The following is a 25,108-nucleotide window of genomic DNA, read 5'->3' as shown; positions in this document are numbered from 1 at the left end:
TTCTCCTCTACTCTTGCATTACTACCACACTTCACTTTTGACACCAGGTGTGTGGGTTTTCCACACATCAAGCAATTCTCCAGCACGAGCCTGATGTCCTACAGTTTTACTCATTTCTGACCCTGTGTGCCTGGAGATTGCATCAGATCCCACAGGTTAAGGGCTCAGTCCCACAAGACTGCCCCTACCCCTTCAGAAGTCAATTGCAAGTCCCAGGTTGTCACCTGTACCTGTGACTGACTTGCTATAAATGGTTCCCATGACTCCCTCCTTGGGTTCAATCATTTGCTAGAATAGCTCACAGAGCTCAGAGAAACATATTTACCAATTTATTATACAATAAAGGATATGATAATGGATACAGATGAGCAGCCAGATGAGGAGATACACAGGGCCATGTCTGGGAGGGCCCTGAGAGCAGGAGCTTCTGTCCCGTGGAGTTGGGGTGCGTATCACTTTCCCAGCACGTGGATGTGTTCTCTAACCCAGAAGCTCTCTGAACACCTTACTTTGGGGATTTTTATTGAGACTTCATCATGCAGACATGATTGATTATTGACTCAATCCCCTGCCCCTCCCCCCTTCCTGAAAGTTCCAAGCTTCTAATCATGGCTTGGTTTTTCTGGTAACCAGCCCCCCATCCTGAAACCATCCAAGGAGCCACCAAGGGTCATCTCATTAGAATAAAAGTCCCTCCTACCACCCAGGAAATTCCAAGGGATTTAGGAGCTCCGTGTCAGGAACCAGGCGCAGAGACCAATACATATATTTTCTGTTGTTTCACTTGCCAGAAGTGATGCTTAGGATTAAATAAGTTTTAGAAGTGCTATCCTCTCTCTGTTCACTGCCACCCCAAGCTCTTGCCTGTTGTGTGGTAGATCATCATATTCTTGGGGCCAAGCAGGTGTCAGGATTCAGAAAATCTATTTCTTTGAGCCTTGCCTGCTCATCAATAACTCTCCTGGCATCCCCTTTCTTGAAATTCAGGGGTTTGTCTTGGCTTTAAGTTTTTTCTTTTTTTTGGATACAAATTTTGTCACTTCTTCATTATGGCTGGTCCTTTTAAATTTTCAGTACGTGACTTATTTTTAAGCACCCAGAGTATCATCTGGAAAACTAATATGCACTTTTTCCTCATCACTGATGATTGGTGAAAATGTTAAATTATCTCCAGTCTCAACTCCTTTCCTTCAGCACTTTATCTCTGCTTCCAGGTTGAATCTAAATCACGGGGTTTAACCTTTCAAGCAGGTGTGTGCAAAAGAAGGATTGTGGCATGAGCGTGTGTTTTCAGCTTACCTGATGAGTAAGTTGCCCAAATGGGCCTGAGATAACCCTAAAAGGCCATGAGGGTCTCTTGACTTGGCTTTGTAGGCATGTGCTCATGTCATGAAAGACAATACACATAGTTTGACAAGGCTTGTCCTTGATTAAACTCTGCTGATTTTCATTTGCTAATTTGGTAACTTCCATTTCTAATTTTATCCCTGGAAAATTTCGTTCGATGTTTTTCCTGGTGTGAAAGTTAAGTGGACAGAGTGATGGTAGGCTGATTCTTCCATTCAGCAAATGTTTAAGGAGCACTGACACCTTCTCCTGACTGGTCTCCCTGCCCAGGTCAGATCAGTTCAAATCCATCCCTCCCATGGCTGCTCCCAGAGTTAACTTTCTACAACGCACTTTGTCAGTCTTGTGACCACCACCTCTCTCTACTCATCAAGGATAAATTCCCAACTTCTTAGCTTGATGTGCCCAGTCTTCTCCGTCACCTCTCTCTTCTCTCAGCTTCACATGTTCTGTTCTGGTAACACGGGCTGCTCCTCATTTGCAGATACACCTTCTCATTTGTTTACCCCTCACCTCTGGTGGCCACATGAATGGATGGGAAAGCCAGGGAGGGGACTTAGGACCCGTCTGATGGTAAGGATGGCATGTGCATCTTCTGCCTGAGCACATGGAGTGCTGTGCTGCCTGTCTGAACCTGGGTCTGGCTGGACCCACAAGGAACAGAGTGCTGTGTCCTTGGTCCACACAGCAAGCTTGCTCTGGGGGCTGCTGTCTTCCTGCTCCATCTACTAGACTTGCTCAGTTTGACACTCCTGCCCTTATCCCCTGAGATGATGAACAGAACCCTGGGAGTTGGATGCTCTGGCTTGCGCACACCTCCTTACAAGCCGCCTGGGTGAGGAGCCCTATCAAACCATGGGGTAGCGATCAAGAGGTCATCAGCAGGCTGTAGGAGCCTATCTCTATGAAAAACCTCTCTTTTTTACATCTCATCTGGCTTAAAAAATTTTCTGTATTTTAATGAAGGTCAATTGATTCTCAAATTACCTTGATTCTTCACACAGAATTCTTTCCCTTCTATGTGAGTAAACTTTCTATCATATTTTCTTTTGAACTAGAAATTGGGTTGTGCTGTCATGTGTGTTTGTTTGTACATGGAGGAGAGGGTTTCTAGAGAGTGGGGATTTTCTCCAGAATTTCTTTCCCACTGGAGCCCACGAGGGCTTCTCATTTCTATATTTCCTAATGGATATACTATGGCCACTGCATGTCAGGGAAGTGATGAGAAGCAAAGAAGAATATAACACAACTCCTCTTCTCAGAGAGCTCATGGTCAGTAAGGATCTAGAATAGATAAGTGAACAATTAGAATCCTGTGTTAAGTACTATGAGATTACAGAGGACATGGAGCTCATTCATTTGGGGAAAGAGAGTGGGGTTCAGGGAAGCCGATATGGAGATGACAGCACTGAGCCAACTTTTGACTTAGGGGGTAGAATTTTTTCAGATATCAGGAAGAGCAGACCAAGCTAATGCAATCATGTGTCAGTTTTTCCTTTATGAAAGGTTACTACCATTTCTTGTTTAACTGATGAGAAAGTGATATAAACTCGAGTTAAAGAACTGATAGCACACCAAGAGATCCTGGCTCCTCCAGGCCTGGAAGAGTGAATAAAACAGTGCAGTTCCCATAACCTATAATGTGCCTTTTGGGCTTTGCTTTGGTTCCTTCAACTTTTTGAGGTCATGGGCACCTTTGAGACTCTGACAAAAGCTACATATCCTCTCCTTACAAAAAATTTCACATATGCACATATGTACTGTTAAACCACAAAAATTCAACTGAGTAAATTTAAGGATTAAATTGGCTTTATTAAATAATTCACAAATCAAGTGTCATTCCATTCAGCAAATAGAAAGGAGCTCCACCAACCTGTAGAAAAGGAAAGATTTTTAAAGGTAGAAAGGGTGCAGGAAAATGAAATTATTAGCAAAGAATGCATTGTTTCAGGCAAGATTGCCCTCCTAAGTAGAACAAAAGGGCCTATGGAGTGGATTACCTCACTAGTGCTGACCAGGTAATTCAAGACTGACCAGTTAAATGTTGCTTTCCTGGAGCAGGGATTGAGACTGAAACAGGTTAGTTATTAAGTTTTTTTTTTTTTAAGATTTATTTTTTAAAAATTATTTATTTTATTTTTTTGGTTGCATTGGGTCTTTGTAGCTGCACTCTGGCTTTCTCTAGTTGTGGTGAGTGGGGGCTACTCTTCATTGTGGTGCGTGGGCTTCTCATTGTGGTGGCTTCTCTTGTTGCAGAGCATGGGCTCTAGGCACATGGGCTTCAATAGTTGTGGCATGTGGGCTTCAGTAGTTGTGGCACGTGGGCTCAGTAGTTGTGGCACATGGGCTTAGTTGCTCTGCGCCATGTGGGATCTTCCTGGCCCAGGTATTGAATTAGTGTCCCCTGCATTGGCAGATGGATTCTTAACCACAGTGCCACCAGGAAAGCCCCAGTTATTAAGTTTTGATTTGCTTACATGGGGTTTAGCACAAGTTACTCCATTTTAGGCTGTTTCTTTTTAACCAGCTTACCTGAGAGATGTGATCAAAATTTAAGGCATTAAATGCCACTATCAGATACCACTCTGTAGCTCTCAAAGGTGCAAATATAATTTTTCTCTCTATAATTATTCCTTCTCTAAAAAATATTTTTAAGGATAATCCCAGTAAAACTTAATTTGTTTGTATTAAATTTGGCTTGACTGTTTACATAAGTGCAGCAAGAATAGTGATTGGCCATATAAACTCTTTTTAAGATTGCTTTGCTGGAGCCTTGGAAGCAAGGTACTCTCTGAGTCTATGTACATGTCTCTCAAATGTGACAATTCAGTCCAAGCGTTGGTAATACAGTCAGTGTTTCCAATTGTGTTTGTTACAAGGAGAACAGCTTCTTATTGAACTTATGTGAATGACTACCTATAGTGCCATGAAAAGAATACATTAAGAGTTTCTGAATTCTGGATAGATCATGTAGGAAAAAAATGTTATTTTCATTTACAAAGGTATACTTTATCAATTACTGTAAGTCATAGATTGCTTAAGAGAAAAGATTTCTTTAAATCTGGAAAACAAAAACATTAAGGAACCAGCAGTGTCTTAAAACAAAAAGTCACACAAATCATATTCATCCTCCTCAGTTTATTTAGTCCAATGTAATTAATACTTGCTCTATTTGAATCTAGTTTTTCCACTAGTTGTGGAAATTCTTACACAGTTTAGTTTTATGACTTTAAAATGATCAGAAACCTGTATTCTAGAAAACCTGTCAGAGTCTTTTTTATGGATTTCTCTGAATGTGAAATAATTTTGTAGGAACACTTTTGCAATAGGATCAGAATAAAACAACTATCTGTAAATGACAAAATGTTTAAAATGCCCGTTATTAAAGATCTGATGAGAATTCATTACAATCGAATTGACAAGGAAATTTGGTTATTTTTGTAATATGTAATGTTTAAAATAATAATTAGAATTATGACTGATAACATCATACTAGGAAATAGATGTCCAGGAATTTTATACCATTTCTATAACATAACATGTATGTATACAAATAAAACATAAAGAATGCTTAGTATTACTTGTTTGACAATGTTTCCCATGTAATTTAACATATCAAATAAGCCTAATTTGTGTAACATCTCTTTTTTATAAGGAGAAAGAAGAAATCTTTTCTGATTTTTCCAAAGGCCCTCTGGAAAATTATCAAGTCATTTCCAAGTCAAAAACTTCACTTATAATTTGATTTTGGGAAGTTTCCCAAAAAATTCAAAAGTTTTGGACATGACTAAAAAGGATCACAGATCATTATGAAACAATACTTAATTATCCAAAGTGACAATAAAAGATTTCAAGAGCAAATGCAACAAGTTACATATTTCTGAGCCAAACTTTGGTCTTTTAATATTGAGAAGACTCAATTTACTTAAGTTATCAAAGGCCTGATAATAAAGATATAAAGCACAAAAAATTATTTTGATAGAACACAAAATCTTTGCTTTCCAGGCAGGTTATTTTAAAGATAAAAAACTTTGTTTAAATTCTTATTAAGAGTAGATCTTATTCATTAGTAGAACTAATAAAATTTTGTCCTTTTAGCAGATGAAAGAAAATTAAGTTTCACTTTTACATAAGTATACTGTTGGTATTAATGCTTATTTTAAAACCTGTAAAATAACAACTTAATTGTTAGCCCACTTGACCACACAAGATTTCCTCTTTTTTCCCTCTCTCTTTTTCTTTTTCTCTCTTTCATTCTTCTTAACCTTCTATGTTCATAGTTTGTCCTTTATTTTTCTCCTTCCCATTTTGAAATAACTAGCTTTACTTTAGAACAAAATCACGTTTATTTCATTCAACAAAATGTATCTCCATACCTCATACCCTTTTTAACAACAACAAAAAAACCTACTCCAAACCAAAAAACACATCCTGTTTTCCTTGCATAGAGAGTTGTTTCTTTTTATTTTAAATTATTTATATTAGAATTCTTAGCTCTTAGAAATCTTAATTTACAGTGAAAGCTTAGTCAGCAATTGTGAACTGTTACACCATTCTTTAGATTAGCAAATTTATGAATACATTTCATAATTTTTAGAAATACATACTTCCTAATAGTAAAAATTTTTAATGTGACACAAACCGTATTTACTAGCAGATCCAAATATCTTTAGTTCCCACTTAAGAAGCCCTCCTTTGGGGGCTGTCCCACTCTTCATCAGGTCTCTAGGATTAGGACTTTTTCCCATAGAATTATGGACTCTGCCTTAAGAGGAATCTTAAAAGAATGTAAACCAATTGTGTGGGTGATATTTTTAAAAAACCAATTGCTTACATGAGATTTGAGTCCTTTTATGCTGGCCTGAAATATATTGTTTAAGCCTATTCTTGAAAGCTTCCAGAGTTGGGACCTGACTTTTTTGAAGCAACTCTTTCTGTTTTAAGTAGCCCTAACTGTTAAATTCTTCCTCAAACTAAACCAAAATTGGTTTCTTGATTTTCATTCCTGGTCCTGTTCAGCATAGCTTGAACCAGAGCAGATCATCGATCTCTTGATTGTCTCTGCTAACCTCTCCCACCCTCCATGAATTTAAAGTCTTTTATTTCGAAGTTCGAGTCTTGAGGTTTTTGGGAAATCATTCTCTGCCAATATGGAAATCTCTGTGTAAACATTTCCCAGTGACTTCCAAGAACCGTCTTGAGAGAATCAGAAAGTTTCTGCTGAATGAATGAATTATCCTAGGGTTAAGTAAATTTGAGGAGTGCTGCATTGATTTCCTTTTCTAGGAGAGTCAGAACACATATTAGTGTATTAAATGTCCTGATAAGTCCTGCAGCAAAACCTTTTCCATGGCTCTATTATCCTGAGAAGTTTTTGCCAACACTAGATTAAGAACTGTTGTTCTGTAAGAGAGTTTTTTAAGGAGCATAGGGGATGAATCTTAAGGGAGCTAATTATCCCCCAATTAATTTTCCTTCTTTTTTTCCCTACACAGCCTCTTGATTTTGAAACAGTAGCCTTTCACAATATTGTGTTCCAAGCAGAAAACCCTGAGCCTCTGGTGCTTGGTGTACAGTACAATGCCAGCTCTTCTGCTACGTTCAGACTAATCGTGACAGATGTGAATGAAGCACCACAATTTTCTCAACAAGTATACCAAGTGAAAGTCAGTGAGGATATGGCTAAAGGCACTAAAGTGGCCAACGTGACTGCCAAGGATCCGGAAGGTCTGAACATAAGGTAGAGGAGAGCAGTGCTGGGCAGGCCTAGCTGTGTGCTGTGACCATGGCCAGTGGGGAGGAGGAAGGGCTGGAAGGAGCAGAGAAGGTGGCCTGACTCCAGGGCTCCCCACTAAGGCAGCAGCCAGCGATCTGAAGCCGTGTCCCCATGCACTTGGTGAATCTGCCCTTTGTTCTGGCCGGTGCCAGTACCCTGGGGAGCATCAGTGAGAATCCAGACTTGGGCAAGTGGGAAGCAGGTCAGATTCTACCCCAGCCTGCCTACTGCAGGTCCCAGCTGAGAGCTGATGAGTTCAAGAGGTGGGGTCTGGAGACTGGGTTGCCCAAAGATAGGCCCTGTGTCTGGACCTGTCACGAGGCTGGGGTCTGGGGAAGAACTCCAGCCCTTAAGGCAGACTGGAGTCATAGACAAAAGAATAATGTAAAAATCCTACTGGGCAGACTTGGCCACCTGACAGGGTGAAGGGCATCTTCTTGATGGGGCCTTGGCTCTGCGGAGAGCAGGTCTGGGGCAACAAGACTCATTCCAGAGCTCAGTCCTGGAGAGGTGTGTACATGGGCTAAGATGATTAAACAAGATGGGTAAATCTTTCCATGTTAGCAATTCTCAATCACTTTTTTTCCAATGTGCTAGAACACACACAGATTTGCCTTAAATATGTGCAATGATAATTAATTTTTCTAAGACAACATATATGTGTATGTGTTCATAGCTGTATCAATATCTATAACCCTTTGAAGATCAGCTAGTTAATAAGCACATGGATAGGACTTGGAATTGGATCTTTTGCTTCTATTGTATAACATCAGCACTACTGTCCATGTCATGACAGATATTTTAGCATGACTTTAAACCCATGCATGTGATTATGGAGACAATTCCTTAAGTGTCTCTAAACATTTGAGAGGAGTCTTGCCTCCCATTGGCTGATCATTTAGGCACTTGGAATCAGTTCCAAGACCTTTTTCTGGTTGTCTGTCAGAGTTAAGTTCCCACAGACTGTTTTGCTCCGCAAACACTTGTCGACTTTCATAAAGACAAATATGAGAAAGGAAAGAAGAGTTGAGTTGTACTGTATGGTTAGTATAGATACTACTCTATACATCAGAGTCACAAATTATGATGGGGCACACAATGTTCCTAATTTTACAACCATTTACTGTTTAATAAATGCTTCTATCTCCCTCATGAGAATGCTATGAAAGTCCTAGTCAAAGACAAGTGAATTTATGAGTGGAGAAAACAAAGGCATTGGAGAACATTCCTCAGATGCCAGGAAAAGATATAATGTATGTACTATTAAGTTAAAATCAGGAAGATGAGGAAGAAGACTGAGGAGGGGAGTGTGCTATAAGAGACAAATGAAAAAAGTACTTTATGAATGAAGAATAATCAATAGTTCGGATGCTAGTAATAAGTCAGTTAAAGCTATAGTAATCAAGATAATATGGTACTGGCACAAAAACAGACATATAGATCAATGGAACAGGACAGAAAGCCAAGAGACAAATCCACACACCTATGGTCAACTAATCTATGACAAAGGAGGCAAGGATATACAACGGAGAAAAGACAATCTCTTCAATAAATGGTGCTGGGGAAACTGGACAGCTACATGTAAAAGAATGAAATTAGAACACTCCCTAACACCATACACAAAAAGAAACTCAAAATGGATTAAAGACCTAAGTGTAAGACGAGACATTATAAAGCTCTTAGAGGAAAACTTAGGAAGAACACTCTTTGACATAACTCACAGCAAGATCTTTTTTGACCCACCTCCTAGTGTAATGGAAATAAAAACAAAAATAAACAAATGGGACCTCAAGAAACTAAAAAGCTTTTGCACAGCAAAAGAAACCATAAACAAGATGAAAAGACAACTCTCAGAATGGAAGAAAATATTTGCAAACGAATCAACGGACAAAGGATTAATCTCCAAAATTTATAAACAGCTCATGCAGCTCAATATATACATATAAAACCAAACAACCCAATTAAAAAATGGGTGGAAGACCTAAATAGGCTTTCCTCCAAAGAAAACATGCAGATGACCAAGAGGCACGTGAAAAGCTGCTCAACACCATTAATTATTAGAGAAATGCAAATCAAAACTGCAATGAGGTATCACCTCACACTGGGCAGAATAGGCATCATCAAAAAATCTACAAACAATAAATGGCTGGAGAGGGTGTGGAGAAAAGGGAAACCTCTTGCACTGTTGGTGGGACTGTAAATTGATACATCCACTATGGAGAGCAGTATGGAGGTTCCTCAAAAATCTAAAAATAGAATTACCATGTGACCCAGCAATCCCACTACTGGGCATATATCAGAGAAAACCATAATTCAAAAAGACACATGCACGCCAATGTTCATTGCAGTACTATTTACAATAGCTAGGTCATGGAAGCAACCTAAATGTCCATTGACAGATGAATGGATAAAGAAGATGTGGTATGTACACACAATGGAATGTTACTCAGCCATAAAAAGGAACAAAACTGGGTCATTTGTAGAGACATGGATGGCCCTAGAGATGGTCATACAGAGTGAAGTAAGTCAGAAAGAGAAAAACAAATATTGTTCATTAACACAAGTATGTGGAATCTAGAAAAATGGTACAGATGACCCGGTCTGCAAGGCAGAAATAGAGACACGGATGTAAAGAACAAACGTATGGACACCAAGGGGGAAATGGGGTGGCGGTGGGATGAATTGGGAGATTGGGATTGACATATATACACTAGTATGTACAAAATAGATAACTAATGAGAACTGCTGTATAGCACAGGGAACTCTACTTCACCTCACTGTACAGTAGAAACTATCATATCATTGTAAAACAACTATACCCCAATTGAAAAAAAAAAAAGAATTAAGGATGATTCCAATGTCAAGCTGCCAAAGCCTGAACAATTTAATTCTTCTTGCTTTCAGATCCACAAACTTAGAATCCGTGAGCACCCAACGGATCCTAACCCAGTCTATCAGTAAATATTAGGGATTCTTTCCTTCAAATGTATCCAAAATCCACATATTTCTCACCACTTGCGGAATGGTCCAGGCCACCATTATCATCTCCACCACCCCTCCCTGAGTCCATTCACTGAAATCAGGGTCTGGGTCTTTAAAAAAGTAAATCAGATCATGTGACTCCTCTGAAAACCTTCCGAGGGGGTTCCGTCTGACTTAGAAATCCCGACTACATAGGAATTTTTAATTTATCGACCATACACAGAACCTAACACGGTGCTTGGCATATAGAATATTCTAACATTGGGAAAAAATTAATTTGAACTGACACATCATAACTTTTTAATCATTCTCCTACTCCTGGACATGTAGATTGTTTCAAGTATTTTTTTAATTATAAAAGTTTTGAATGTATGCGTATAATTATTTTTTAAAAACTTCTGTTGAATTGTTTTTTATTTGGGGAAAGTTCCAGAGGTGCGATTCTTTGATCTAAAGATATAGGCATCCTTATGGCTATGATGTGTTGTTACCAATAGGCTGTAGCAATTGGTTTTCTTGTGGTTGTAAGCTTGTCTCTCTCAAATTCACCTTTCACACAGCCTACCAGTGATTTCCATTGAAGACACAAACATGAAGAGGTCACCTTCCTGCTCACCACCATTCCATGGCTGTCCACTGCTTCCCAAGGTCCAGCTTTCTCCTGTCCCTCTGGTTTCATCTTTTGCCACCCACGGCGTCCTATTTTTGTCCCATCACTGCTGGAATGTCTGATGTTCCCACACCCTAAGCTATTCCTCGGCCTGTCTGCCTTAGTATATAAATTCCTCCTGCTTGAAGCGTCATTCTTTTTCTTGTTTTAGTTAACATCTACTCTTTCAGAACGACTTCTCTGATTCCCATTAACTTATTTGGGATCCTGCATGGCCTCTTTGTATTTATCACATTTTACTGGAATTATCTGTCTCTGTGTCTGTCTCCTCCACTGGCCTAAGAACCCCTTTTTGTAATCTCCTCTCTTGGTCCACAGCCTGATATTTGCGAAGCCCTCAGTAGATGTCTGTTTAATGAGGAATTCGCTGTGCCACCCACCAGTAGTCTCTGAGTATCCACCCATTCACACGTTTCCACCAATGAGTATTCAAGTTTTCTTAGAGGGGGCAGTTTGCTAACCAGTTATAAAAGATAATTCCAGGTTGTTTTAATTGAAATTCTTTGATTGCCAGAAAAGTTTAACTTTTTTTTCCACTAGAGTTTGTACCTTTTCTATTAAAACAAGTACAAAACTGCTTTGTAAAGAGGAAAAAAATCCTCCTTTTGAAGGCAGATGGTGTGCAAATAAAGCAGTAATAATATCAGATCATGCTTCTTTAAATATGTCGCCAATAATATACAAGGGATAGTGCTGATATAATTGCATAGTGATGCATAAACTATCTTCACATTTTCATGCAGAGTAACTTGGGCTTTCTTTTGCTCTTTTCTCTTACTAAAGTTATTCACTGAGAGGCGACAAGAGAAGTTGGCTAAAAATTGACCCCATCACTGGAGAGATCTTTAGTGTGGCTCCGCTGGACAGGGAAGCTGAAAGTCTGTATCGGATACAAGTGGTTGCAACGGAAGTAGGTGAGCCAAAATAAATAAATAAGTAAAAGGTAACAGAAACGGTGAGGGGCTATAGCAACAGAAATGGGAGGGAGGGTGAGGTGGGTGGGAAATTCCACTTGGTCAAATTGTCAGAATACCTTACAGTGAAAAAATGAGAAGGGTACAAAAGTGGAGAGAAGTGCTCACACCTTCTTTGGATTTTGTTCAAGATGAGAACCACCGTGCCTGGCAGCAGGGCTCTTTCGGGCAGGGCGGCACCTGGAGGCTGGCTAGGCTTCAGGGCTGCTGCTCACTCTGTGGTGTCCTGAAAGGACCACAGCTTCTAGGAAGATTCCTGTGTCCCCACTGAACTACCTCTCTTCCTCCAAAGTGGCCGTGGGTTTCTCCAGGGAGCGGGGTCAAACCACTGCCTACTGACCTAGACCATTATTTGCTTCTACAGGCTTAAATTGCAGTGATTGAGGTCTCATCCTTTTGAAACATAAAATGTTGTATGTAATGTTCTCAACTTTATATGTGCCAGCTTGTTCAGTGCAGACAGGAATTCAGATTCTGATCTGATTCTTGCAGATTCTGATTTGGTAGATTTGGGGGGCCCTGGATATCTGTTTTGATGAAATAGGGCAAAGTTTTGCAAGGAAAGATTTATTATATAGATAAGCCAAGGATGTTTGAATCTTATATAATCCAAAAAAATGAACTCACAGGGATAGTATGCATACCAGTGATAAGGCTTGAGATTAAAACATTGAGTTTCTTTACATCTAAATGGAATTTTCCAACTTAGAGATGGGATTCAGTTGGTCTTATGTTGGTCAGAGCCTCTAATTAGATAGTAAATATATCTGCCTGGCTTACCAAAAAATGAGAATTGAACAAATTATGACTAAATAAATGCAATTTTAGATCAAAGGAAGAAACTTTCAAAATGTGAAGCCCAGGGTTGGGAGCTGGAATGGGGAACATTCCATTAGGTGGGAATAGGTAAAAATGGTCCCTGTCTGTGAAAAGATGAAGGAATATGAAAGTACTGTAGTTGTGCTAAACCAGCGAGGGTAGACATGCGGAAGCGTGCGCCAAGTTTGGAATGGTTGTGCGTGAGTGCGCGGGCCTTGCTGAGGCAGGTCGGGGACTGGCTCTCTCTCTTGCTTCTAGTTAATGTGCTCCTAGCATATTCCACTATCACACTCTATAGATTTAACTCGATTTAAAAATTCCTGATTTAATCAGAGGGAAGTTTCTGGCTAAGTCTTTGTGCTGTGCCTTCTGCTGAAATGTACTGTGGGTTCAGCACTTCACTTTGGATGTGTCCTAGAGGCCTCTCACATCTTAGGAGTTTCATGAATCAAAACTGGGGTTCAAAACCCTGCTCTGTTTGCAGTTGTTGGCCCTGAAATGATACACGTTGATGAAATGACTTCAGGAGCACGGTGGCTCTTCCTCCTTTGGTTAAGGAGACAGCTGACAAAAAAGCAGGCAAATAGGGTTTACTGGAATTGAAGCAGATCAGAGTCAGAAATTGTGAAAACATCAGGGAGGATGAGAACAGTCAGTGTTTGCGCTATACTCACAGTCCTATTCTAAGCACTTACCCCTCATACAACAGTGTGGGGCAGGTACTATTATTGACCATATTTGATGTATGAAGAAACCAAGGTACTGAGAAATTAAGTAACTTGCCCATGATCACACAGCTACCAATTGTTCAGGCTACAGAGGTCAAAATTTTCACCACAATCCCACAGCAAATAACATCTGTACAGCTCTGTACGATTTTCTAGGAATACTACATGTTGAATCCTCATAAAATCACATTTTACAACTGATGAAATGAGGCTTAGAAAACTTAACGATATGCCTAAGTCAGTGCTGAGAAGCAATCGAAGGTGTGGGCTCTAGAGTCAGATCTCCTGGGTTGGAAGCCTCTCTACTGCTGTGTGACCTTGGGCAAGTCACACAACTTCTCTGAACCTCAGTCATCTGATCTGTAAATGTATGCCAGAGTTGTTTTGAAATAATGTATATAAAATATTAGCATATAATTCTTAGTTATTATTATTATCAAGACTTTCTAAGCAGACAATGAAACTAGGTCTCAATTATTTATTTATTTATTTATTTATTTATTTATTTATTTATTTATTTATTTTTGCCTGCATTGGATCTTCCTTGCTCCGCACAGGCTTTCTCTAGTTGTGGCGAGCTGGGGCTACTCTTTGTTGCTGTGCATGGGCTTCTCATCGCTGTGGCTTCTCTTGTTGCGGGGCACGGGCTCTAGGTGCACAGGCTGTAGTAGTTGTGGCACTCAGGCTCAGTAGTTGTGGTACATGGGCTTAGTTGCTCCGTGGCATGTGGGATCTTCTTGGACCAGGGCTTGAACCTGTGTCCTCTGAGTTGGCAGGTGGATTCTTAACTACTGCTCCACAAGGGAATTCCACAATTGTAACTTTTTTTAAAGAAAAGGAAATATGCTTCTTATTGAGCGGTAAATGAGAGAGCAGATACCATATTTGAATGATTCAATTCCTTAGGTGGATCCTCCTTGAGCTCCACAGCACAATTCCATCTGACCCTCACGGATGTGAACGACAACCCCCCGCGGCTGGTCAAGGAGTACACAGGCTTGTTCTTCTGCTATCCACCCAAAGCACCCGGAAGTCTCATTTTCGAGGCCACTGATGATGATCAGGAGTCACTTCGGGGTCGACATTTTACATTTTCCCTTGGCAGTGAAAGCTTACAGAAAGACTGGGAAGTTTCCAAAATCAATGGTGCGTTGTCAAAAAACATCGAGAAAAACACTGATGGGTGATGAAGTGAGTTTTTATTTGCCTTGGTGTGCGTGCAGCGCTCAACACAGCTTTCTTCCATGCTCCAGGAAGGAAATTCATGCTGTGGAAACTTGCACAAGCAAGCTCTCCAGTGGATTGAAAGTCCCCAGGGTTTGGAGGAAGAAAAGATTGATAATACACAATGTCCCCCTTAGTGTACGTGAATAGTTGGACAATCAGAGCAGCATTGAAAAATTTCCAGTGGCAGCTGAGAAACAGGTTGCATCGTGATTTTTATAAAGAGCTTTATTGAAATATAACTGACATACAATTAACAGCACATATTTGAAGCTCACAATTTTATAAAAATCTATCTATATATACATATATACATGTATATATATATACTCACCATTGAAGCTATCAGCACAGTCAGATAAGAACAGTTCCACTACCCCCAAAGGTTTATTCATGCTCTGTTGCGATCTATTTTCCACCCCACCCTGTCCATTACCTCCCAGGTAATCACTGATCTGCTTCCTGTCACTACAGCTTAGTTTGCATTTTCAAGAGTTTTATCTAAATGAAATAACAGTGTGTATTTTTTTTGTTTGGCGAATTTCACTTAGGATACTTATTTGGGGATTTCACCATGTTGTTGCATATGTCAACATTTCATTCCTTTATATTGCAGAGTAGTATTCCATTGTGTGACTATATCGTGATTTATTATTCATTAACTTATTATTACTTAAGTTGCTTCCAGTTTTTGCTATTTCAAATAAAGCTGCTTTGAACATTTGTGAACAAGCACTTTGTAGGAACATATGCTTTCATTTTTCTTGGTTAAATACCTAGAAGTTGTGATATGGTAGCTATGTGGTCAAATTTTTAAGAGACTATCAAATTGCTTCCTAAATAGTCTGTAACATTTTACATTCCCACCAGTGAATGAGAATTCTTAGTTGCTTAGTATTCTTCCCAATGCTTGCTATGTTCAGTCTTTTTAATTTTAGCCATTGTAGTGGGAGTGTATTTCATTATGGTTTTAATTTATATTTCCCTAATGACTAATGGTGTTGAACATCTTTTCATATGCTTATATGCCATTCATATATATTTCACTGGTGTACTGTCTGTTCAAATATTACGCCTGCTTAAAAAATTTAGCAGTTTAGCTTCTATTGCTGAGTCATAAACATTCTTTATATAGCTTAGATACAAGTTCTTTGTCAGATATATGTTTACAAATATTTTTTCCCAGGCCATGGCTTACATTTTTATTTTGATTAACAGTGCCTTTTGAAGAGCAAATTAAATTTTTTGATGACATCTGATTTATTGATTTTTTTTCTATAATTTGTGACTTTTTGTGTATTAAGAAATTTTTGCCAAGGTCACTAAATTTTTCTAATTTTTTTTCTCCCAGAGGTCTTATAGTTTTGACTTTTATAATTAGCTCTATGATCTATTTCAAGTTAATTTTTTGTACATGCACGGTAAAGGTCAAGGTTCATTGTTTTTAGTATGGCTATCTAATTGTTTAAACACTATTTATTGAAAATATCCTTTTCACATTGAATTGTCTTGGCAGCTTTGTCAAAAATCAAGTGACCACATATATATGGGTCTATTTCTGGACTTTTTTTTCTGTTTCATTAATCTCTTTATCTTTATAGCAATACTATAAGGTTCTGATTACTGTAGCTCAGTAGTAAGACTCAAAATCAGGTAGTATAAATGTCCTCACTTTGTTCTTTTTCAAGATTATTTTGCATTTCTATATAAATTTTAGAATTAAGCTCGTCTATTTCTACCCAAAAATCTATGCAGATTGTGACTGAGATTGTGTGACTCTCTAGCGGAATTTGGGGGAGAATTTACATCTTAAATTTGAACTTTCCAATCCATGAATATGATTCTGTCTTCACTTATTTAGGCTTTCCTTACTTTCTCTGAGCAATGTGTTTTAACTTTCAGTATATGATTCTGATAGAATTTCCCCTAAGCATTTCATATTTTTATGCTATTTTAAATATTTAAAAATTTTAAATTTTTAAGTAATTCCAGGATATAGAAATATAATTAATGATTTTTGTATGTTGATACTGTAGCCTATAACATTGCTGACCTCACTTGTAAGTTCTCTCTCCCTCTTTTTCTTATGTTTCCATAGATTTTTCTACATAAACAGCCATGTTGCCTGTGAATTATAACAGTTTTATTTCCTTTTCAATCTGGATGGCTTTTATACCTTTAGCTTGCTTTCTTACTGGCTAAAATCTTCAGGACAGTGTTGAAGGAAGGTAATGAGAGCAGAAACAACTTGGCTTGTTCCTAATCTTAGGGAGAAGGCATTCATAGTCTTTCACCATTAAGTATAAAGTTAGTTATGGGTTTTTGATAGATGCCCTTTGTCAGACTGAGGACTTTATCTCCTATTCTTAACCTGCTGAGAGGTGTTTTTGTTTGTTTGTTTTTTGTTTTTTGAATTAGGAATGGATGCTAAAAATCTCAGGTGTTTTTTTCTGCATCTATTGAGATGATTGTATGGTTGATTTGGATTTTTTTTGTTGTTTTTTCATTTTATTGTTTTTGTCTGTTAATTGGTGAAGTATATCAATCAACTCTTGGATCTTAATTCACCCTCTTCTTCCTGGCATAAAACCTACTTGGTGGTGAAATATTAGCATTTTTATATATGGTTGGATTTGATTTGGTAAAATTTTAAGGATATTTCTAACTATATTCACAAGGGATATGGGTCTGTATTTTTCTCTTCTTGTAGTGTCTTTGTCTGATTTTGGTAACCGAGTAGTGCTGGCTTCATAGAATGAGTTAGGAAGTGTTCTACCTCTTCAATTACCTGGAAGAGTTTGTGGAAAATTGTTTTTTATTTCCTCCTTAAAGTTTGATAGAATTCACCAGTGAAGATTTCTGGCACAGAGTTTTCTCTGTAGGAAGTCTTAACTACAAACTCAATTTCTTTAAAAGATATAGGGCTATTCAAGTTATAGATTTATTTTTGGTTGAGCTTGTTAGTTGGTATCTTTCAAATAATTTCTCTATTTCATTTGTCTAATTTATTGGCACAAAGTTATTCATAATATTATTTTATTATTCCTTTAATATCTGCAGAATCTGTAGTGATATCACCTTATTCTGGTATTGGAAAATTTTGCCTCTTTTTTGGTCCTGATCAATCTGTCCAGAGATTTCTAACTTTGTTGATATATTTTTAATGAACCAGCTTTTGGTTTCATTGGTTTTACTCTGTTTTTTTGTTTTGTATTTCATTGCTGAAATCTTTATTATTTCCTTTATTTTTCTTACTTTGTATTTAACTTGCTCTTCTTGTTCTATTTTTATTAAGATTGAAGCTGAGGCAATTGAGAACTTTTTCTTTGTTAACATAGGCATTTGGTGCTATACATTTATCTCTTAGTGTCATGTTAGCTGTATTCCATAAAGTTTGATGTGTTTTTATTTTCATTCAGTTCAAAATATTTTCTAATTTCCCTTTAGATTTCTCCTGTGATATATGGGCTATTTAGAAGTGCGCTATTTAGTTCTCATATATGTGGGGATTTCCCACATTTTCCTGGTTACTGATTTCTAATTTAATTCCATAGTCACCAGAGAACACTTGACTAGAATACTTTTAAACTTATTGAGACTTTTTCTTTTAGTACTTTAAAGATATTGCTCCACTGTGTTCTGGATTGTATTTTCTTTGTTCCTTTGAATGTAATGTGTCTTTTTTCTCTGGATGCCTCTAAGATTTTCTTTTTCACTAACTTTAAGTAATTTGGATATTATGTGCCTTGGTGTGGTTTTGTTCATTTTTCTTTTTCCTAAGATTTGCCTGTCTTCTTGGATCTGAGATTTAGAGAGTTCATCAAATTTGGAAAAAAGTTAGCAATTATTTCTTCAAATATGTTTTCTCTATCTAATTCAGTATTTGCGGCCACTACATGGAATGTAACTACCAGGAGTAATGACAACCTACTATATTTAGTATTCATTTCTATAGAGAAGTCATGAATTGAGACCTTGAAGGATGCTTTAGCATCCTTTTGACATTATGGAGGGTACCTGTGGAGTGGTGATACTTTTGGTAGTTTAACTCATATCTAACTATTTCCCAGTCAACTTTAGTATCATATGCTGCAGGGATGAGCTTTATGCCTGCTCATCCAGGGGTCTGCAGTTGTGTTTTCATGCCAGTCATTTTCTCCCTATTCTGACAGGAACTCATGCCAGCCTCTCCACCAAGCACACGGGCTTTGAGGAGAGAGTTTACAACATCTCAATCCGTATCAATGATGGTGGTCGGCCACCCTTGGAAGGGACTGTCTCTTTACCAGGTAGATATTTTGCTGCAGGCAGCTTGGGATAATGCCTGTCAATACGGTCATTTGTAAGAATTCATGTCTTTGATATGGGATTCTGCAATTGTTCGCTTGAAAATCTATCTTCAAAATATTGTTCTGTTTTTCAGTTACTTTCTGCAAGTGTGTGGAAGACAGGTGTTTCCAGGCAGCAGGTCGCATGCCTGGGATACCCACTGTGGGCATGGCAGTTGGTATACTCCTTACCACCTTTTTGGTCATCGGTGAGTATAATTTCTCAGATTCAAGGATTTTTGTTCTGGGCCTCAGAAACATGAGCTCACGTCAGGGTCTGACTTCATAGGCTGGGCTGGGGCTACTCAAATGGCAACCTAAGCAATAACCAAGAATATAGATCACCAGTAAACCATATCCAACTTTCTTGATTAGGAGCCTCTGCTTTTGTACCACGCCTTGCCTATCGCTGCCTTGCTGGTTAGTTTGGGAAATACAGCATAAGAGGCTTTAAAGAATAAATTATTGTATTTTATGCCGAGTTACCAAATGATGAAGGAGAAAGAAATGCAGTAGCTGTGCATCTGCTGTGTGTCAGGCACTATGCTTGGTGGGGGATACAGTGAGAGACATACATACAGATCCTTCGCTCACAGAGCTTACAGTCTAGTCTACCATTATTGGAATAGGCAGAAGCTAGCCTTCCAGTGGCGATGCCGGCATGCCTGAAATGTTGCAGAACTCCTCTTTTTATGTTTTCAAGACTGTGAATCATGATTCTTTATTATCTCAAAATAATTCCAATAATTCCACTGCATCCCAGGCCTCACTCTGCCTTGGCCCCTGGCCTGGCTAGACAGCAGAGTTTCCTGTCTTCTTTTTTGTAAACAGCTCAGGGCCTACTGTAGTCACTACCCTCTTTCAACGGGTGTCCTCACCACAAGTTAAGTATTAGAAGTATCAGTAGATACTTCATCAGTTTTCATGCACCCGAGTGAAGGGATTTACACAGTTTCACATCCTTTCTCTAGTAAAGGAAGGGCTGGGATTATTCTAAGTCTTCTTAATTGCTCTCTTGGCATCTGGTCTTTTCTGTCACTATCCAATCTACCACATTGGACTCTGGTTCACAGCTCTAAAAGGGATCTCATTTCCTTACACCCTTCCATTCGAATTCCTCATTATTATGACATAGAAGAACCTTATGACATGACTACTACCCATCCTAATATATGCATGGTGACCATCATTTCTCTCTGAGAACCACAGTTTGGCGCACACCTTTTATACTAATTGAGCTGGCTTTTGAGGTTTACTCACTTACCAAACTCCCCTCTGCCTCTCTGCCTTTTCTTATTCTATTCGTCCTCTCATCTTGAAAGGATTTTTGAGTTTATATGCCATGGTTTTCTAACATGACCATTTACTCTCCTAGTTTTACCACAAGTTAAAGATTCAATGAGTTTGGTGACCTACAGATAGAAGTAATAGGATCTTGTAGTTTCATATCCTTGCTTTTTTCAAAATAGGAGGGTTGGGATTATTGCAAGATTCTTGATGGGCCTCTGAGCATCCAGTCTTTTCTGCCATGATTCCTCTTGTAAACTTACTGCCAGGTTAATTTCCTAAAAACAGCTTCTTTTTCCATATAGGTCTCTGGTTTGTAGCACACATTTAGTGCTAAAATGCGTAATGTAATTTTGTAGGAGGTCAGAGATGGGGGAAACCAGCGAGGTTAGGTAGTCTACTCAAGCTGGAGCCATGAGGAAGGCGGCAAAGAAAATGTGATACTTGGTGTGGACACACTGAAAGTAGGCTTTAGGTGGGTGAACGGGTCCAAGGACAGCTTTCTGGCTGTTCTCACAGGACTATTTCCTGTAGGGAAGGAGAAGAAGGACTGGAATGAACATTTATTGACTAAAGTTCAGGAACTCTGCAAGATGCTCACACACTTGGTCTTCAGAGCAGTGCAGGCATTAGATCCTATATTCCTTGATGGAGACCCAGTGATAGCCACCAGCTTAGATATGACTTGGGACTTGTTACATACTTACTGACAACAAGATAAGTGATAAGCTTACTTATCCAAGAAAGCCCATGCCTAGAATCCCTTACTCACCAGGACAACGAAACTTTGTTGAACCACAAACAAAAATGAAATTATATGAGGCATTTTTTCCTACCAGAGTGCTACTTTATAAATCAATGTGATGGTACATTTTAAGATTCCATCTATTTGACTCTGAATTTTCTCTTTTAGGCATAGTCTTAGCAGTTGTGTTTTTCCAGATAAAGAAGACTCAAGGCCAACACAATGTTGAAAGCACTCAGACAGCTGAAGCCAAGCCTCTGAGAACCTGAATGTGAAAAGGAATGTCTGAGTTTATGTACCAAGTGCTATTTCAGTAACACAACCATTTAATCCCATCAATTTGCTTTTCATCCAACATGTGCTCTATGAATTTTTACAGATATACCCTCTTGCCCTTTAATATTTTATTACTCATAGATATTGTGTGTGCTATAGACGTTAGAGATATTTTCCATTTTCTCATGACACTTTTCCACTCTGCAAAAGCCTTAGCTATTTATCCAAACACAAAAATGTATGTGTTTTTCCCTCTTAGGGAAAGAGGGGCTGATGAAATACTCTGTTCATCTCTTCTTCTTTAAGAGATTTATGAGTCACCCGTCACAGAACATCCTGGATTCCATTTACACTTTTCTGATTCCATCCCATGTCTCCTTCCTTCATATCTCCTTTGGTATTTCACTAATTTTAAAACATTTGTTGGAGAAAAGAACAAAGCAAAGTCTCAGGAAAAAAATAAAAGCGCAGACCTGTCCTTTAGTTTGGGCAGAAACTCTTCGTTGTTATTAGCCTTCTTTAGCCCCCTGTGGCTTATGTTCCTTTGGTTGGAGGATTTTGCACTTGGTAATAGCACGAGCCACTGCAGGCCGTGCAGAGGCCTGCTTCATAAACCCTGGTGCAAACACCAACCACTGACCACTGACCATGGTTTACTCACTAGCTACCATGCTCACATGCTGCACATGTTTTCTTTATGTGTATATGAATAAAGTTTTGGTTATTATATATTTAATGGTGGAGGAAAATAAGGAAGCACGAAAGATGTGGTGACAAAAATCAGGAATAAATGTTGGCTTTGGTTTTGTTTCTTGGATCTCTTTGGCTCTGCTTCCTGGTTCTTTGCATTTGTTGAGGGAAGGACTAGATAACAATGGTTCCCTTTTGTTTGTTTTTAAAATTTTGAATAACAGAACCTTAGAGATTTGGTTTTCTAGGCCCTGGAGCTGTTGTCTGGCTCCTGATTTGAGCCTTGAAAGCGATCAACATTATACAACCTCTCAGAATTTTCAAGAATTTTTTGGAAAACAGCTTGTATCTGAAAAGGCACTCCTTCAGTGATGGCTGAATCAGGCCATGGAGTTCTGTTTTTCATAAATTATCCTCTTTGTGGGCTTTTATTATATTTTTTAAAGGCAAAAAAGTAAAACAGAAGAAAATATCCAAACTCTATTTCTAACATTTCAGTATTACTTTCCTGTATTGATATAATGTTATCCTGTGCTTTAGAATAATACTGAGCTCTTTTACCTGTTTTTTTTCACACAAGGCTTATCGGAAGTCTCAAAATGGGTGAAGTTCTCTTGTCTCACTGTACCCTGTAAATAAAAAATGAAAGAAAACAAAAATCTAAGAGCACCATAAGCAAATTACACCCCAGCCTAAGGAATGGTCTAACTTTCTCAGCAACTTCTATAGGTATTTTTCTTGTGTGTTTTTGACCAACAGTCACTGTGACGTGACATTTAGGTCACTTATAATTGCATCATTGCTAACTCTGCTTATTTTCCAGAAATAACTTTATCATTCCTGAAAGACTGAGGCAGTCCCAAGGCAGGTCTGCTAGGGGTCTCAGGGATCCCTCCTGCCTCAGTTCAGGGTTGTCCCCTCTGGACCAACTGTATCACCTAATAATAGACCGGTCACACATAACCTTCTCATCTAAAATCACTGATTAGTATTCACACTTCTTGTACTATTTTTCACCTGGATAGGCCCTCCTTCTAAACTTTCTCTTCCTTCCACTACCAGATCCTACCCATTTTTAAAGTCTTAAAGACCAGTTTAAATACTGGTCCCTTTCGGAAACCTTCTCTTAGGAAACTACAGGGTACCAGGCCACTACCTCATCTAAACTTCTACACTGTGGTGAGGAAAATTCCAAGATCTGTTCCCTCTTCTGGTTCCATTTCCACTGGAAAACATCTTCCCCTCTCATTCCCTCGACTTCTCCACACCTAGTCTGTATTTTGAGTAGAGTCAACTTCCTGTTTTTCCCCATCTCCCCAGACTCACTTCTAGAATTTTGTTGAAACTCTCAGAAAATAGCTCTAAGTGCAATTTGCTAAACTAGTGGAAAATAAGCTTAGAGCACTCTTGTCACCATAAAAGGTAAGCCTACCCCAGAACAAGGACCACAGAGAGTTGAGAGAAGATTTTGAAGATGTTGATTGCCTGGATCCAGCTGTATCTGAAGGCAACCTTGCCCTGGACTTTCCTCAATATATTTCTGCCCTTGAAACCAAAAGAGTGGATATCTGTACCTTGTTTACAGACCTTATGTTCTACAATTAGAGCCCGTTTGACCTCCCCAACTAGTTTGGGACTTCCCAGAATCCTTTCAATGTTTCCATGACAAGTCTTGGCTCATAGTGGCTCCTCCATAAGTTTTTGAAGTAAGAATACATAAATAGATGATTCATTTAGGCCACTTATGCTGTTGTCATTTTAGAGCCACCCATCTGGCAAAATTGAAACTAATCCATTCTCTGTGTTTTGTTATAGTATCCTCAAACAGGCCTTACACTCCCACTTCACCACATTCCTTTTCCCTACATAAAAACTCTGATGCTCTGTTCCAGCATCCTCAGAGCTGAACGCAGTGGTGCATGAAGCCTGTGAGTGACAAAGCCCTCAAGAATTTCTCGATGGTTAAGAAATAACTGTGAGAGTGAGAGGGTCTCAGGGTGGGGGTGGAAGGTATGGGGGCAACTCCTGTGAGCATCTATGTAGAAAGTCTCAGGGGTTTCTGAAGAGCAGTAAATTAAGAGTGGAGATCTCAGGGTGTTGGCCCATGGTCTAGATCAGTGGTCCCCAACCTTTATGGCACCAGGAAGATAGTTTTTCCACAGGTGGGGGCGGGGGGGGGGCAGTGATGGTTCAGGTGGTAATGTGAGCATTGGGGAGCGATGGGGAGCAGCAGATGAAGCTTCGCTCACTCCCCCGCTGCTCACCTCCTGCTGTGTGGCCTGGTTCCTAACAGGCTGTGGACTGGTACTGGTCCATGGCCTGGGGGTTGGGGACCTCTCGCCTAGATAACTCACAGACAGGAAGCTGAGATTATCTCTGAAGTATCTAGGGCAACAAGGAAATAATTTGTTTCCAGGATTCTGTGTAATGCTACCTGCATCATGGGAACTTGTTAAACTTGGACAGTTAAGTTACCTTAAAAGATACAATATCTTACAATTTGATTTTAAAAACTCATCTAGAGTCTGTCATACAGAGTGAAGTAAGTCAGAAAGAGAAAGACAAATACTGTATGCTAACTCACATATACGGAATCTAAAAATGGTACTGATGAACTCAGTGACAAGAACAAGGACGCAGATGCAGAGAATGGACTGGAGAACTCGAGGTATGGGAGGGGGCGGGGGGTGAAGGGGAAGCTGAGATGAAGCGAGAGAGTAGCACAGACATATATATACTACCAACTGTAAAATAGATAGCCAGTGAGAAGTTGTTGTACAACAAAGGGAGTTCAACTCGAGGATGGAAGATGCCTTAGAGGACTGGGATGGGGAGGGTGGGGGGGACTCAAGGGAGGGTGGGGGGGAGTCGAGGGAGGGAGGGAATAGGGGATATGTGTATAAAAACAGATGATTGAACTTGGTGTACCCCCCAAAAAATAATAAATTAAAAAAAAGATAAAAAAATAAAATAAAATAAAAATAAAAACTCATCTAAACTATTTTTAAATGTACAGTTCAGTTGCATTAGTACATTCCAATTGTTGGGCAACCATCACCACCATCCATCTCCAGAACTTTTTCATCTTCCTCAATGAAACTCTACCCCTTAAACAAGAACTCCCCATTCCTTCCTACCCCCAGTCCCTGGTAACCACTATTCAAACTGTCTTTCTCCATGAATTTGAGCATTTGGGTATAAATGGAATCATATAATATTTGTTCATAATATCAATGTTTTAAAATAGATTTTAAAATAGTAA

At 39.0% G+C, this 25,108-nt stretch overlaps 1 protein-coding gene across 2 annotated transcripts in view; it reads left to right on the top strand.

Annotated features, from left to right (window-relative positions):
* CDH17 (cadherin 17) overlaps positions 1 to 21,964 on the top strand; it is a 70,893-nt gene extending 48,929 nt beyond the window's left edge. Inside the window, exons 13-18 of one of the 2 annotated variants that reach the window (XM_057735813.1) lie at positions 6,843 to 7,087; positions 11,559 to 11,689; positions 14,203 to 14,442; positions 18,693 to 18,809; positions 18,944 to 19,057; positions 21,049 to 21,964. In XM_057735813.1, the coding sequence (XP_057591796.1) occupies positions 6,843 to 7,087; positions 11,559 to 11,689; positions 14,203 to 14,442; positions 18,693 to 18,809; positions 18,944 to 19,057; positions 21,049 to 21,149 (948 nt within the window). In that variant the 3' untranslated portion in view covers positions 21,150 to 21,964. The remainder of the gene's footprint in view (positions 1 to 6,842; positions 7,088 to 11,558; positions 11,690 to 14,202; positions 14,443 to 18,692; positions 18,810 to 18,943; positions 19,058 to 21,048) is intronic. The other variant, XM_057735814.1, reaches the window with a different exon arrangement.
* Positions 21,965 to 25,108: the final 3,144 nt, after the last annotated feature.

The sequence above is a fragment of the Hippopotamus amphibius genome, chromosome 5 (genome assembly GCF_030028045.1).
Source record: "Hippopotamus amphibius kiboko isolate mHipAmp2 chromosome 5, mHipAmp2.hap2, whole genome shotgun sequence".
NCBI classification, from domain to species: domain Eukaryota; kingdom Metazoa; phylum Chordata; class Mammalia; order Artiodactyla; family Hippopotamidae; genus Hippopotamus; species Hippopotamus amphibius.
Note: the sequence above shows the minus strand (reverse complement) of the source record. Positions and strands in the feature narration are given on the sequence as shown.